The 12,404-nt window shown below is 34.4% G+C and overlaps 1 protein-coding gene across 5 annotated transcripts in view; it reads right to left on the reverse strand.

Moving 5' to 3' along the window:
* Positions 1 to 1,841: 1,841 nt before the first annotated feature.
* The window catches only part of QKI (QKI, KH domain containing RNA binding), a 155,994-nt gene continuing 145,431 nt past the window's right edge, over positions 1,842 to 12,404 (reverse strand). For all 5 annotated transcript variants that reach the window (XM_051811275.1, XM_051811273.1, XM_051811272.1 and 2 more), the window contains one exon: positions 1,842 to 8,241. In XM_051811275.1, the coding sequence (XP_051667235.1) occupies positions 8,225 to 8,241 (17 nt within the window). In that variant the 3' untranslated portion in view covers positions 1,842 to 8,224. The remainder of the gene's footprint in view (positions 8,242 to 12,404) is intronic.

The following is a 12,404-nucleotide window of genomic DNA, read 5'->3' on the forward strand; positions in this document are numbered from 1 at the left end:
TACATCTGTCATGACATTAAAAAGATGGGGTTTCATTTTCATATGACTATGAAAGTAAACTAGGATTAACACCAAACACTTGTTTGCTCAAAGAAACAAACCTGTGAAGACCTGGAATCTTCCTATCTTCAGGCAGTGGAACTATCACCTGCTTAATAAAGGTCATCCCTCAGTGAACTGAAAATCCATAGAATTCATTCTGAAAACATCCCACAAACAAAAAGAATTTCTCTGCTTAGCCTCTTGCCTGTATAAGGGGCTTACAAATACATGAACTTTAGAGAAAACACTTTGATTTACTGATGAGCTGCTGAAATATGTAGAGGTGCGTCATTATTTGATGATTTTTCCCTGAACCTCACCTCTGTGTTTATCCAGTTTACTATTCAAAGTAGTAACCTTTTTTATTGCTGAAGATGAAAACACTTTCAAACTGCTGTGACAGAAATTAAAAAGGCAAATATATGCTATGCTATTTTGTGAAAAAACAAACAAACAAACAAACAAACCAAACCAAACCAAAAAAACCATAAAACTTTTTTGTCAGGGAGTTACTGATTATTTTTGGTTGTTAATTTTTAGAAGAGTTCAACTCAGCAGGAACTGGTTGGCAGTTGTCTATTTTTAACTGTTCAAGAACTTCATAGGGGTACTGAGAAAGCAATTAGATAGACTCTTACTACTTTTGTTGGTAGACCTGAACACCAACAAGACAGTAACTTCAAACACTGCATTTTGTACTCTTTGGTATGAATGCCTCTCATTATTTTGACACAAAAAACCATTTAAGTTTGTATTGCCTCAAGGGAACTACTGTAACTGTAGCAAAAAACAAGGAGCCATGTAGTAACATCAGGCCATCCTCCTTAAACATACCAAAACGCACACAGACAGTGTTGGTAGAACAGCAGTGAAGTCTGTTGATAGAAATTTTCCAGTAATTAAATTCCACATTTAACTTTAATTTGTAGACCAATAAATGCAATTCCTAGCATGAACGTGACCAAACCCGGGTATTACTGACTTGGTGCTAGAGATAAGGAAAGTCAACACAATTCTCTTTTCTAGGGATCCAGATGGATGAAGGAGGGGGTTTGCACAGAGCAGCCAAAGACAGCATAGAAGGTGAGGTTGTGCCCAACACATCATGCCAGGACTAAAGGGTACGGGCATGCTTGCACTGGCATTCAGAGTAACAGCAAAGATGACATGGGGCTGCTTTACTTGCTCGAGTGGCATGGGCCAAGTAGTATCTCTACAGTCTATGAACTACCAAGATATGACTATATGCTACCACTTTGTTGAGACTAATCATGGAAGTATCTTCAAAGGCTAATTATGCCAAATTTTTCTTCCTTACTGGGAGACTAAAGAAGAAGTGTACCTTAACAGTGACATTTAGCCTCCTCTCCCCTACTCTACCAGACTTCCAAAGATGCCATACTTAACCTTATCTATTGCACGCTTCCCTCTGAAGCAAACCATTTTTTATTTAAGCAGTGCAAAGCAGAAGGAATTTTTAGTAAATACCTTGATAGAGAAATTGTCCTCAACTAAAACCAGGTATCATCACATAAATATTAACGAAAATGTAAAAAACCATAATCTAGCTCTTCTCCAATATGTGTGTCTCGCTAGGTTGATACTAAGGTAGGGTGGCAGTCTTAATTTTCTATAGTAATCAGAAACTCCCCCACAAAACAGTATGTTAAAGTTATAGTAGTACTCCTTTTCCTTATTTGCTCAGAACAATTGTAACAGTTTTGCTTACAAAAGTACAATAACATCAAAATCACTTGGTCATCTTTAAGAAATTTATAGAATTGGTGCATCCACAAATCTAAATGCAAAAAGTGTATTGCATGTTTATGGTATATAATGCATACTTGCTCCATTTACAGTTACAAACAACAGCATATGTGATAAGAAACTGTTAAGCAAAATACACCGATAATCAGACGACCATGAAAATTTAAGCCTCTTGAACAATTAACATCCTTCATAACACTGCTAAAAGCATTAATGAAAATTTAAGTGGGAAAATGTACATTCTTTATTCTGCTGTTTAGATACAGAATAAAATTTAACTTTTCAGAAAATAAAACTATAGTTACAGCTTTGAGAGCTGTCAGTTTACTTTTGAGGATAAAGTACATGCACTTTTTCCAATTACTTTATTGCACATAATGTACAGTCATAAATGGTGTTTTATTTACATGTCTTTTGGCAATGTCCATGTTTGCTTTTCCCCTCGGAATACATTATTTCGCACAAACAAAACCTTAAATGTTTCACACAAACTGCCATAATACAAGTCAAAGCATATATGTATATATGTTATTTTATTGTTGCTGCTAATTCTTCTAAGAGTTTCAAATCTCAGTTAATCTTTGCCTTGGGAGGCAGATTCCCCCCAGTTATTCTGTTGTTGAAGACGGACACCCGAACTGCAGGCACTAAGAAATTAGCACTACAACCCGCTGTGCCTGACCCCTAGCCCCTATGCAGAATCATACCACCTGCAATTAGTGCACAGGCACAGAGAAGGAAGAGCACTGTACTTTCGTTAACCAGTTTGATTCAACATTGAGTATCACGTGTTAATGTTATGGTTCACGTGTTATTTGGACAGTATTCCGTTAAAAGTGTTTTAGAAAAATATATCAAATACATTAAAACAAACCAGAAATTCCAGTAACAATTATATACTTCCAGCCCTAGGAATGTGTTACTCAGATTCCATTCTGTACAAAACGGTACTTATGATAACATTTTTTTACCCAGACACAAAGAATTCAGTTTTATATACTCATAAGCATGTTTCCCCCAAGTTAAAGTAATTTCTTAATGGATGGCAACACACTTCAATTTTTCCCTGCATTTTCAGGGTAGAAAACCTTTTAGTGGTCCCCCTCCTAGAGTACAGTCTGGCAATAAACAATTCCTAACATGTAGATTTTTGACATACTTTTAAAAGATATGTTCAAATAAAGGATCAATATTGTCAGTATACACTGAACATATGCTCACTAAAAATACCTTTAATAAAAATCCTTGAAAACTCTTTATGAAATATATCATGGATTGATGACATGCACAAAAATACTCTCAAAGAAACCAAATTTGTTGTCTTGAATGTATGATTTTCTTGAATGTTAAGACAATTTAACCTCAGAATAATATGAACCTAACTTCAGTTATTTAGCAATATTGAAGTCATCCTTAAATTCAGTTCTAAAACCACTTTGTTTCTTTCCTATAAGCAGACGAAGTATAAAATAGTTAAATTTTCAGACAGGCACTTAGGTAAATTGAGAAATGCCTTTGGTGGACAACAATGTATAGTATTTTGATTTTAGCGTTTTTCCCTTTTTTTTGCTGTCCTTTAGCTTTAAAGTACTACAAAACTTACAGCAACTTTCACTATTGTATATACTGAAGAATGAGATGAAAATGCACTGTGAACAAAGTATGACAGTAGTTAATATCTATTGATAAAAATACAAAATAATAAAAATACTACAGGACAGCAGTAGTCCTGGGAATAGAAATATTCTTCAATATAAAATATTAAACTTTTGTTCCATCTGAATAGTTTCACCTAAAATGGAGAGAATACTTCACCAAGCTTAAATGTGCGCCTCTGATAAAATTCTTTAGGAATATAAATTATCGGCTCTGTAATGACACTTTGTGCCATTATCCAGTCAAAAGGTTTGGTATAATCTGTACAAGTGAAACTATTCAAAATGCATTGATATTTTATCTGTACCTAAAATTTTTGTAAAACAAAGAACTACATGCCATTAGAAAACTAACAAACATTATCAAAGCTAGACTATTCTTCACTATAAAATAAAGATGCTTTCTATTTTAATTACTACCAATACTGTGAGAACCCTTTAACACTCAAGTTTTATATTGTATGGATTTCAAGATAAATAGTTTCAAACATCATAAATTAAAGGAGGCATTTGAACAGATTCAGTCTCCTCATCTGAATTTTTACCATCTACAGGAAAAAAAATGGGATTTCACAAAAACTGTTGACATCAGAAAAGTTATCTACATTGAGGATCTCCCTCAATATTAGGTGTAATTACTGTCAATTTAAGATTACAAATCTAGGAGAACTACCTGGGAAATGTAAAGGAGCTTCAGACAGCTTAAGTTCTAAGAAAGGGAAATGTTTCTGTAAAAATATTTGCATAGATGTACATTCAAAACAGCATTTTCGCCATTTAAATTCCCTGCATTTGTTTTGCTCAAGTCATCCACAGGGATGAAGATCACATAAAGGCAGCCCTGGAATTTGAAATGGCTGTTGCTTGGTAATTTAATGAAAGGTGTATTTTTGTACTTTCTGCAGTCATTAGGAAAAGATCCAGTTTGACCTTTGGCTTACATGTTGTACTCCCCTGAGCTAGGCAATACTGACAGACTATAGCAGAAATACAAAAAAAAAAAAAGATACTTGAAAATAGTGTGGCATGAAGACAATAAGGCACTTTTCACAAGGAAAACTCCCAGATTTTGTATTTCAATGTACAACAATTCTATCCAGAAGTATTTTGAAATGTCACATGATGCAACATGAATCAGGTGCCAAAACCAACGAATCACGAATTACTGTGAGATTAACTGCAACCTCTGAATGGTTCAACAAAGAATCAAACTGGTTTCTGTACACAGTCATGATTTACCAATGTACTGGCATCTTTGCTCTTTTGCTGTGAGCTGACAGTAATTATTTTAGAGAAAGAAAAAGAAAGTGTGGAATTAGTAATGCAGATGCTGAAAGGCAAGTGGCAAGACTCTACAAGAATGTCTCAAAAAATGCTACTTTGTTCCCATTTCTACTGGCACCTATTCCCCAAGGTAAGAGGCCAGAATGACCAAAGCCAACTTAATAGTAGTGTGCAGAATGTCAGCTGACAAACAACATAAAAACAAGTCACGTTGTGTTATCTGTGGTCACGTTCTTCAGGGTTAGTCCAGTAACTCAAGACTTTACATTCTTCCGTCTTTATTTGTTTATCGTAATTAAACATGTAATGGTTAATAAACAGACATAGTCCAGAGTTAGTAGGTTGGTATTATAACATTTATTAAAATAATGCTATGGGTTAATAGAAACAGCAAAGAACCAAAGAATTAAAATGCAAGCTATGTAAAAACCCAACTAAAACCCAAATATGTCTAATGTATTCATCCAGTAGCTAACTAAAAGCCCAAGAAAGACAACACTCCCAATATAATAAAGTACTGCAAAACAATTGGCAATTTTTCAGTTATCAAAATTGTGGGTTTTGCATTTTGTATCCTTTTTTCTCAATCAGGAAAAAAATTCTTTTGAATGTTATATAACATACATATAAAACAAGATAGAAAAATACATTATAAACTTGTAACAATGGCTGTAAATACATTATCTTACATGTTTCTCATAGGCAATAGGTTGGTTATGGTACATACATAGCATGAAACTACTAAGATAATAAAGAATAGACAAATACATGTCATCTGTACGGTTACATACAAGCGACACTCCCATCTACCCACTCTAAAAAAATTACATAATACTGTCAGAAAGAAGTCTTAAAACTACTTATTTTAATAAAGAAAAAGTCATTAAAGAATGATAATACTGAGAACCAAGGCATTCAGAGATTTCAAAAGTCATGCTTTTTTTTTAAGTTGATCCAAAATTTTGTCAACTAAGTTTTCAGAAGTTTGTTCAGAGCAAACATTACTTTCACATGTCACACATCTATTCCATACACTTCCCCTACCCCCCAGAAAAGACCTTTGATAAATGTCTAAAATGTCCAGGTTTTATCACAGTTGAGATGAAACTGGATCAAATACTGGTATAGTTTTAGCAAATCTCTCTTCAAATGTTCGAGTGTCGCAAGTTTATTCAACCAACCAACCAAAATAAAATCAAAATGGCACAGCATATACTGTAAATAAAATCAACACAACTGTATGTGTAACAGGAAGACAAAGCCGGTGGCACAATAAAGAAAAATCTAGCTGAATACGAAAGGATGAATGTCTATTGCATAGTAAATAAACTGATAATTATTTCCAGGTGAGACAAGATGTTAGATGAGGTCACCATGCAGGTGCTTAAAAATGTAAGCCCTCTTAGCTTACTATTGACCTTTCATTTGGAAGCTGTGAAGATTTGCAGGAGGCGAATAAGTTGACAAGAGGGGACTAAAATTATCACCTGATATTTGCCAAGTTTAGTACTGAGCCCCACAAAGTAATACTTAATGTTTTCAGAATTAAATACTGTGCGTTCAACAGCTTCAGCTCTTGCAATTGCCCAGCTATTTGAACCTCATGTGGAAAACAAAGGTTAAAAATAAAGTTTAGCTGGACTTCAAACAACTAGCTGATGTCCCTCTCCTGCTTATCTTTTGAAGAAAAGCCAACAGGGAAGATCTAACAATAGTCAAAGACAAGCTGAAAAATAAATAACTTCCATGCTGTTTGCTACTGCAGGAGCTGTTTGTGAAAACTGGGGACATGTTCAGTAACTAACTGAAAACCAGCCAAGCACTTTCAGTTTCATTATTCACAGAACATCAGTTTTCTTGGTGATGCCGAAGCCTTCGATAGTTGATGTATATTTATTTCAACCAAAATCAAGAAAACTCCTCTCCATCCCTGAACAAAAATGACAGACTTCCAGCTCTACAAACATTTGTCAGCTAATAATCTCCTTTAGCATGAGACAGTCTGTATCATAGAACCCTTCGGTCTACATTGCACAAGTATGGCATTTGCTATGATTTAAAAACTAGAGTGGTTGAAATAATAATGGGCCGGTTTGACAAAAACTTAGCAAATATTTCGCATAATGAGATTTTGGCAAAGTCACATCACACTAGTATGGCAAAAATCAGGTAATTAATATGGTCAACTCATCATTTGTCTTCCCTCACAGCTTCTTTCACATACTGGGCGTCTGAGTGGCATGCAGTAACTTGTCTGAGGGAGAAGCTGATTATACAAGACATTTGACTAAATGACCATGAAGAAAATAAGGCACTTCCTTTTCTTTAGACTTATTCCAATACTTAAAAAATAAAAAAGAAAGACTAAAAGGCTCTTTTGGTCTTTTGTTTCTTGACAACCACCAGAAAAAATCATTTAATGAAATAAAGGGTTTCTTTGTTCTTTTTTTCTTTTTTTTATAACACTTGAAAGTATAAAATGCTACATTTCCAAAAATATATTTTTTTTTCTGCACCAGCACCCTTGTATAGTAAAAGTATCTACTTTTTTGTTCATTTTGTTTCAATGCACTACACTTTATCTACAATTTCATTACATGTATACAGCAAATAGGCAAGCATGGCTTTTACATCCTTAATGAAATTTTTTCTATACAGGGAAGTTTAAAAAAAATATTTGAACAGTTTGCCCAGTAATGTGACACATAATGCATGTACCTTGTTCTCATGTAATCTTCCAAGGAGATTAAAATATGGTTAAAACAATTTAAACTTGTATTTCACTTTAATAGTGTTGCTGTTTTGTCCTCTGCATTAATGTAGTTCTGAAAAGTCATCATAATCTGCATTTCAATGGCACACTTTCCTTTAAAACGTCCAATTTGGCAGGCAATAGAAAAAAGGCTGCAACATCTGCCCTTTGAGGGCACTGGTAGTGACTAAACGGCGTATCAAATTTTGAATACTTTTTAGAATCCCTTCCCCAATGACATCCCTGACCAAAGGTTCATGCATGATGCATCATCACACAGTACATTCAGAGAGAGCTTTGACTTTATTTTTTTTTTTTTTCTGAGAAGAAAAATATTCCTAGAAGTCTCTCACAGTAACTGCCTCTGTCATCGGGTAGTTAAGGGACATCTGTCTCCATCTTGTGTGAGGCCTCCTTACCGTTCGCTTGGGGCGGGACACTAGAGGATGATCAGTGCGGAGGGATGAGTTGGACCTTATTGCTTTACTACTATTCAGTGCAGGTTCTAGAACCACTTTCACCCAAACAGGAGAACAACAAAAAGCGGAGTTGGAGGACAACAATTTCTTTGTCTGTTTTGTTAGATGGTAAGACGAACGGACAAGTGCCCCAGCTCGCTGCACTGAAGACAGGCAAGCAAAGGCGTTTACCAGTTAACTGATCAGCAGGCAGGCATGGTCAGGTCATCATTGGGTGAAGAGTTCAGAGGTCAGAAGGTCATAGGTTAGTTGCCGGTGGCGGCTGGGTGGTTAGAAACAAAAAAAAAACAAAACAAAAAAAAGAAAGAAAAGATAGAGAAGAGATTAGTTCCAGCTAGTGACGGCTTAATGACAACATGAAAACTAATCACAACTAATAAAAAAAACAAGCATGTTTAATTCTGACATACTGATCGACACCATCTACAGAATGCAATAAAATCATGACAGCCCTCCATCATGATTTGGACACGTGAAGGAGAAGCCCACTCCCACAAAACCGGTTAACAGGAAAAATAGAGATAAAATATGACTAACGACTAATGGTTAGTAGCAGTCGATGAAGGAAATTGGAAAACAAAAAACAATGAACAGTTCTTGAACTGGGTAGAAGATTTCTGGAACAACAGTCAGTGCACAGCATCAGTATCTGACTGCTATTAAGCATTAGTACTTCCCCAGGTGCAAGCATTAAAGCAACTATTAATGATGGATGTGATTATTAATAACTGGTTGTTAAAAGAATGGAGTCATCTAAGGAATTCTGGACTTAAGAGAAACAATTTGGTTCAACAAACTATGGGCCAAACAAAGGGTTTTTGTTCAATAAATTTTTTATTGCCTTTCATTTATTCTATTTACAAACAACATGGAATTTCTTGGCCTCATGATACAAAGCAGTACTAAACTGTAGTCTAGCAACGTAGGCATCACCGTGGGAACCAGGAAAATGCTCAGCCTCCTACTATAGCCAGCATTTTCCTGTTCAAAATACTATTTTACACATATAGGACACTTATAAAATGCACTTCCATGTAAACACTGTAAAAGTCCTGCCATTTTAAAGTCTATACTTAAAAAGCTCTAAGTACATGAAAAAATAGAGAAAATATCTAATTGATACTAATAAGGCATTTTAAAACTACAAACAGCTCTCTTTATTCATTTTCAAAGCTAATACTCTGCAAATACAATAAAATCTGACATTTCATATACATTCCTGCTTTATATTTTTATATTTTAAAAGAAGCCACCTGTAAATACTATTTTCTTTTGCAAAAAACCCCCCCCAAAAAAACCAAAACCCCAACAAAACAAAACAAAACAAAAAGAAACCCAAACACAAACAAATTACAGTAAAACATAAAAAAGTTCTCAAGTGGAAAGTTATCATTCCCAATGTTCTTGAGCTATTCCTTCTTTAATCATTCTCTCGCATTCCCCTTCACCAAACTTGGTCCACTTAACAGTAGTATGATTTTTTTTTTAAGACTCATTCAACAGCTTAATTATAGCTAATAAATTCTGAGGTTGATAAAAGTTTTTGTACTGTTGCCATTTTGACTAAGGCAGAGGAGATGAAAGTGAGAAAGGTATTCAGTGCAAAGTCAGATTTGTGCCATTACATAAAATGAAGTCCAGTAGGTGTAATATTCACAGATACCATTGACTAACAATCTTTCTTGTGGGTTCATTTACTTTCACATAATAAAAATGGCCTATCATTTACGATACAGTTCATAACACTACCAAAAATTACTACTGTAACATAAATGAGACCAAACACTCCCTGATTTTTTTTTTTTTTTAGAATCATGTTTAGTGGGATTTGTTTAAATTAAAACAGCTGTTTCAAAAAGAAAAAAAAATATTTCATGTGGCACAATCTTACCACTTCACAGGTATACTAGAAACAGACTCTTAAAGCATATTGATACTGATTACAATTTTGATTAAATAGTATTAAAATTTACACATAAATTATGTGACAATTGGTTTGGATAAATTCAAGAAAATTCTCAGCATTAATATTTCTTGTGGAGTTTAAAATCAAAGCAAGCTATTTTTAAAAAATACCAGTACACCTGTGATACATCCTCTGCCAAGTCTCTGGCCTTCTACAGTACACACAGGTTTGTCAACTGTGCAACACCATTTACAGTTTATTACAATTAAATCAGTCAGTCTCTCTGTTATAGGCATCAAATTCAATTTTGTATTATTTATAAACTGGGAGTTTATTCTGAGTTAAAATGAGCTATATTTTCCAACCCTTCACCAATTCTAAATGCTTAGTTGTAAAACATTTACACATTTGGGGATTCTTGCTTTAAATGCAGTGCTTATCTCTGGAAAAAAAACCCAAAACAAAACCAACAAAAAAACAAAAGAATAAAAAACTACTTAAAAAGTGAATGCAGTAGTACAACAAAGTCATCTGAAAGTCAATTTAGAATTAAAAAAACCCCAACTTTAGACCCGATGAATGCAAAGATAGATTTAGTGACATTTAACTATATAAAAAATTTTCTCATTGAAAAAAAAAAGTATTTCGGTTTGCTGACATTGCTTTTCATGGCCATAGCTATAGAATTATCTTGGTGACAGAACAATCAAATAGGTGAATATGGTAAATACTGATAGCATTTTAATTCTACAATATAATTTTAGAACATTAAAAGACATTTTTATTGCGGAACAAAGTTCTCTCCAAAACATTTTTGTGAAACTTTTAAATCTGTGCAGTGGTAACCTTGGATTTGAAATTCAAAATACAATGAAGTTCAGTTGTAAAATTAACTTTGTGTTTCTCAATATACACTGACATTACTTAGGTAAGACTTCAAAATAAGGCTCTCCTGAAATATCGGTATGGTTTTCGTAAGAGAGATGTATGCATGACTTATTCCACAGGAGGTAAGATATTTATTTATCTACTTAACACAGTGGGTTTCCACTTTGCTAGAGACGAATGCTGTTCTATCAGAAAATGGCTGTATTTTAAAAGAAGGTGAAATGATACCAATAAAGTAATTTCAGTTACTTTAAAGTGACCCAGATGTAGCACCTAGGCACTTCAAAAAGTATTTAAAATTTATGTTCAGTAAACATTACAACGATGAACTTAAAACTACAAATTGGTATTTTCTCCCTGACAGCACCAACCCCCAACTTCCCCCCACCTCTGCTTTATCAGTATATTTACTAGCCGTCTCAGGCAAATATCTAATTAAACAAAAAGGTAGCCTCACCTGTCACCTGAAACTACCACTACAGATCATGAAAAACTGATTTTTGCAACATCAGGTCTAACTTTGAAAGACAACCTTACTACCTATTTCTCTTGAATGTGATAGAAAAAAAGATTAGAAAATATTAAAACCTATTTCCTTTTTTATAATCGTTTTTTTTTTTGTAAACATGGGCTATGATTTTCTACTGATTATATACCCTGTTGCCCGACTGAAGAGTTCTCAAGAAATGAGAACAATGGGCTGCAAATAGTGTGCAGTGATATAAAACAATCTTATCGAAAACTAAAGTAGTGTCTTTTATCAGCTTTACATTTTCTGTAAAGACTAGGATCATATGAAAGATGAAAGTGTTACATAAATATAGCAAATATCCAGGAGGGCCCCTGTTACTTAATTGACCAAAATCTGTATTCTTTCCTGTAGTCAATTTATGGAAGGTTGAGAGAACTGTAGTCAGTGTTAGGCGATGTCAGATCTGTCATTGGAATTTGACTTTTGAATATTACAGTATCATGGAAACCTGCACAACACTGATTTGGATGAGACCAGAATAATAATACTTGGCACGTAATGCTTTGCATCCTCAAAGCCCTGTACAAAACAAGAACCCCCACAACACCCCTGTGAGGTAGGGAAGTATTATTATCCTTATTTTACTGATGGGAAAACATACACAGAGAGATTAAATGACTTGCCGAAACCCACAGCAGGGATGGGGTAAGAATTTATCCCCTACACTACGTCCTAGTCAATGTCAATAAACCGAAAACATCAGTTTTCTCAATAAGCTTAAATACTTCATTCAGGGGTCCAAAGGTATGACACTTGAGGAACAGGAGAAAAATGAAGATTTACTTTCCATTCAAAGGTTAAAGAGAGATGCCCAAATATTGGATGTCATCTCACCAACAGGACTTCAAAAGTTGCTTCTCCTTCAGGTTACACATTTTAGCAGCAAAAGGAAAATACCAAGAAATAGATTTTGGAAAAAAAACCAACAAACAAAGAAACAAACCAAAAAAAAAACCAAAACACCAAAACACCCTCCCTCCTCCTACCCTTACTAATTCAAACTCAAACAACTTTTGAAGTTATCTTCACAGCCCTTACCTTTCTGAATTCAGTTAGGTATCTGAGAACATGCATCCTCCTCATAATATACAGTACAGTG

This window comes from Manacus candei, unplaced genomic scaffold, assembly GCF_025592945.1.
Source record: "Manacus candei isolate 608988 ecotype Guabito, Panama unplaced genomic scaffold, ASM2559294v1 h1tg000081l, whole genome shotgun sequence".
NCBI classification, from domain to species: Eukaryota; Metazoa; Chordata; class Aves; order Passeriformes; family Pipridae; genus Manacus; species Manacus candei.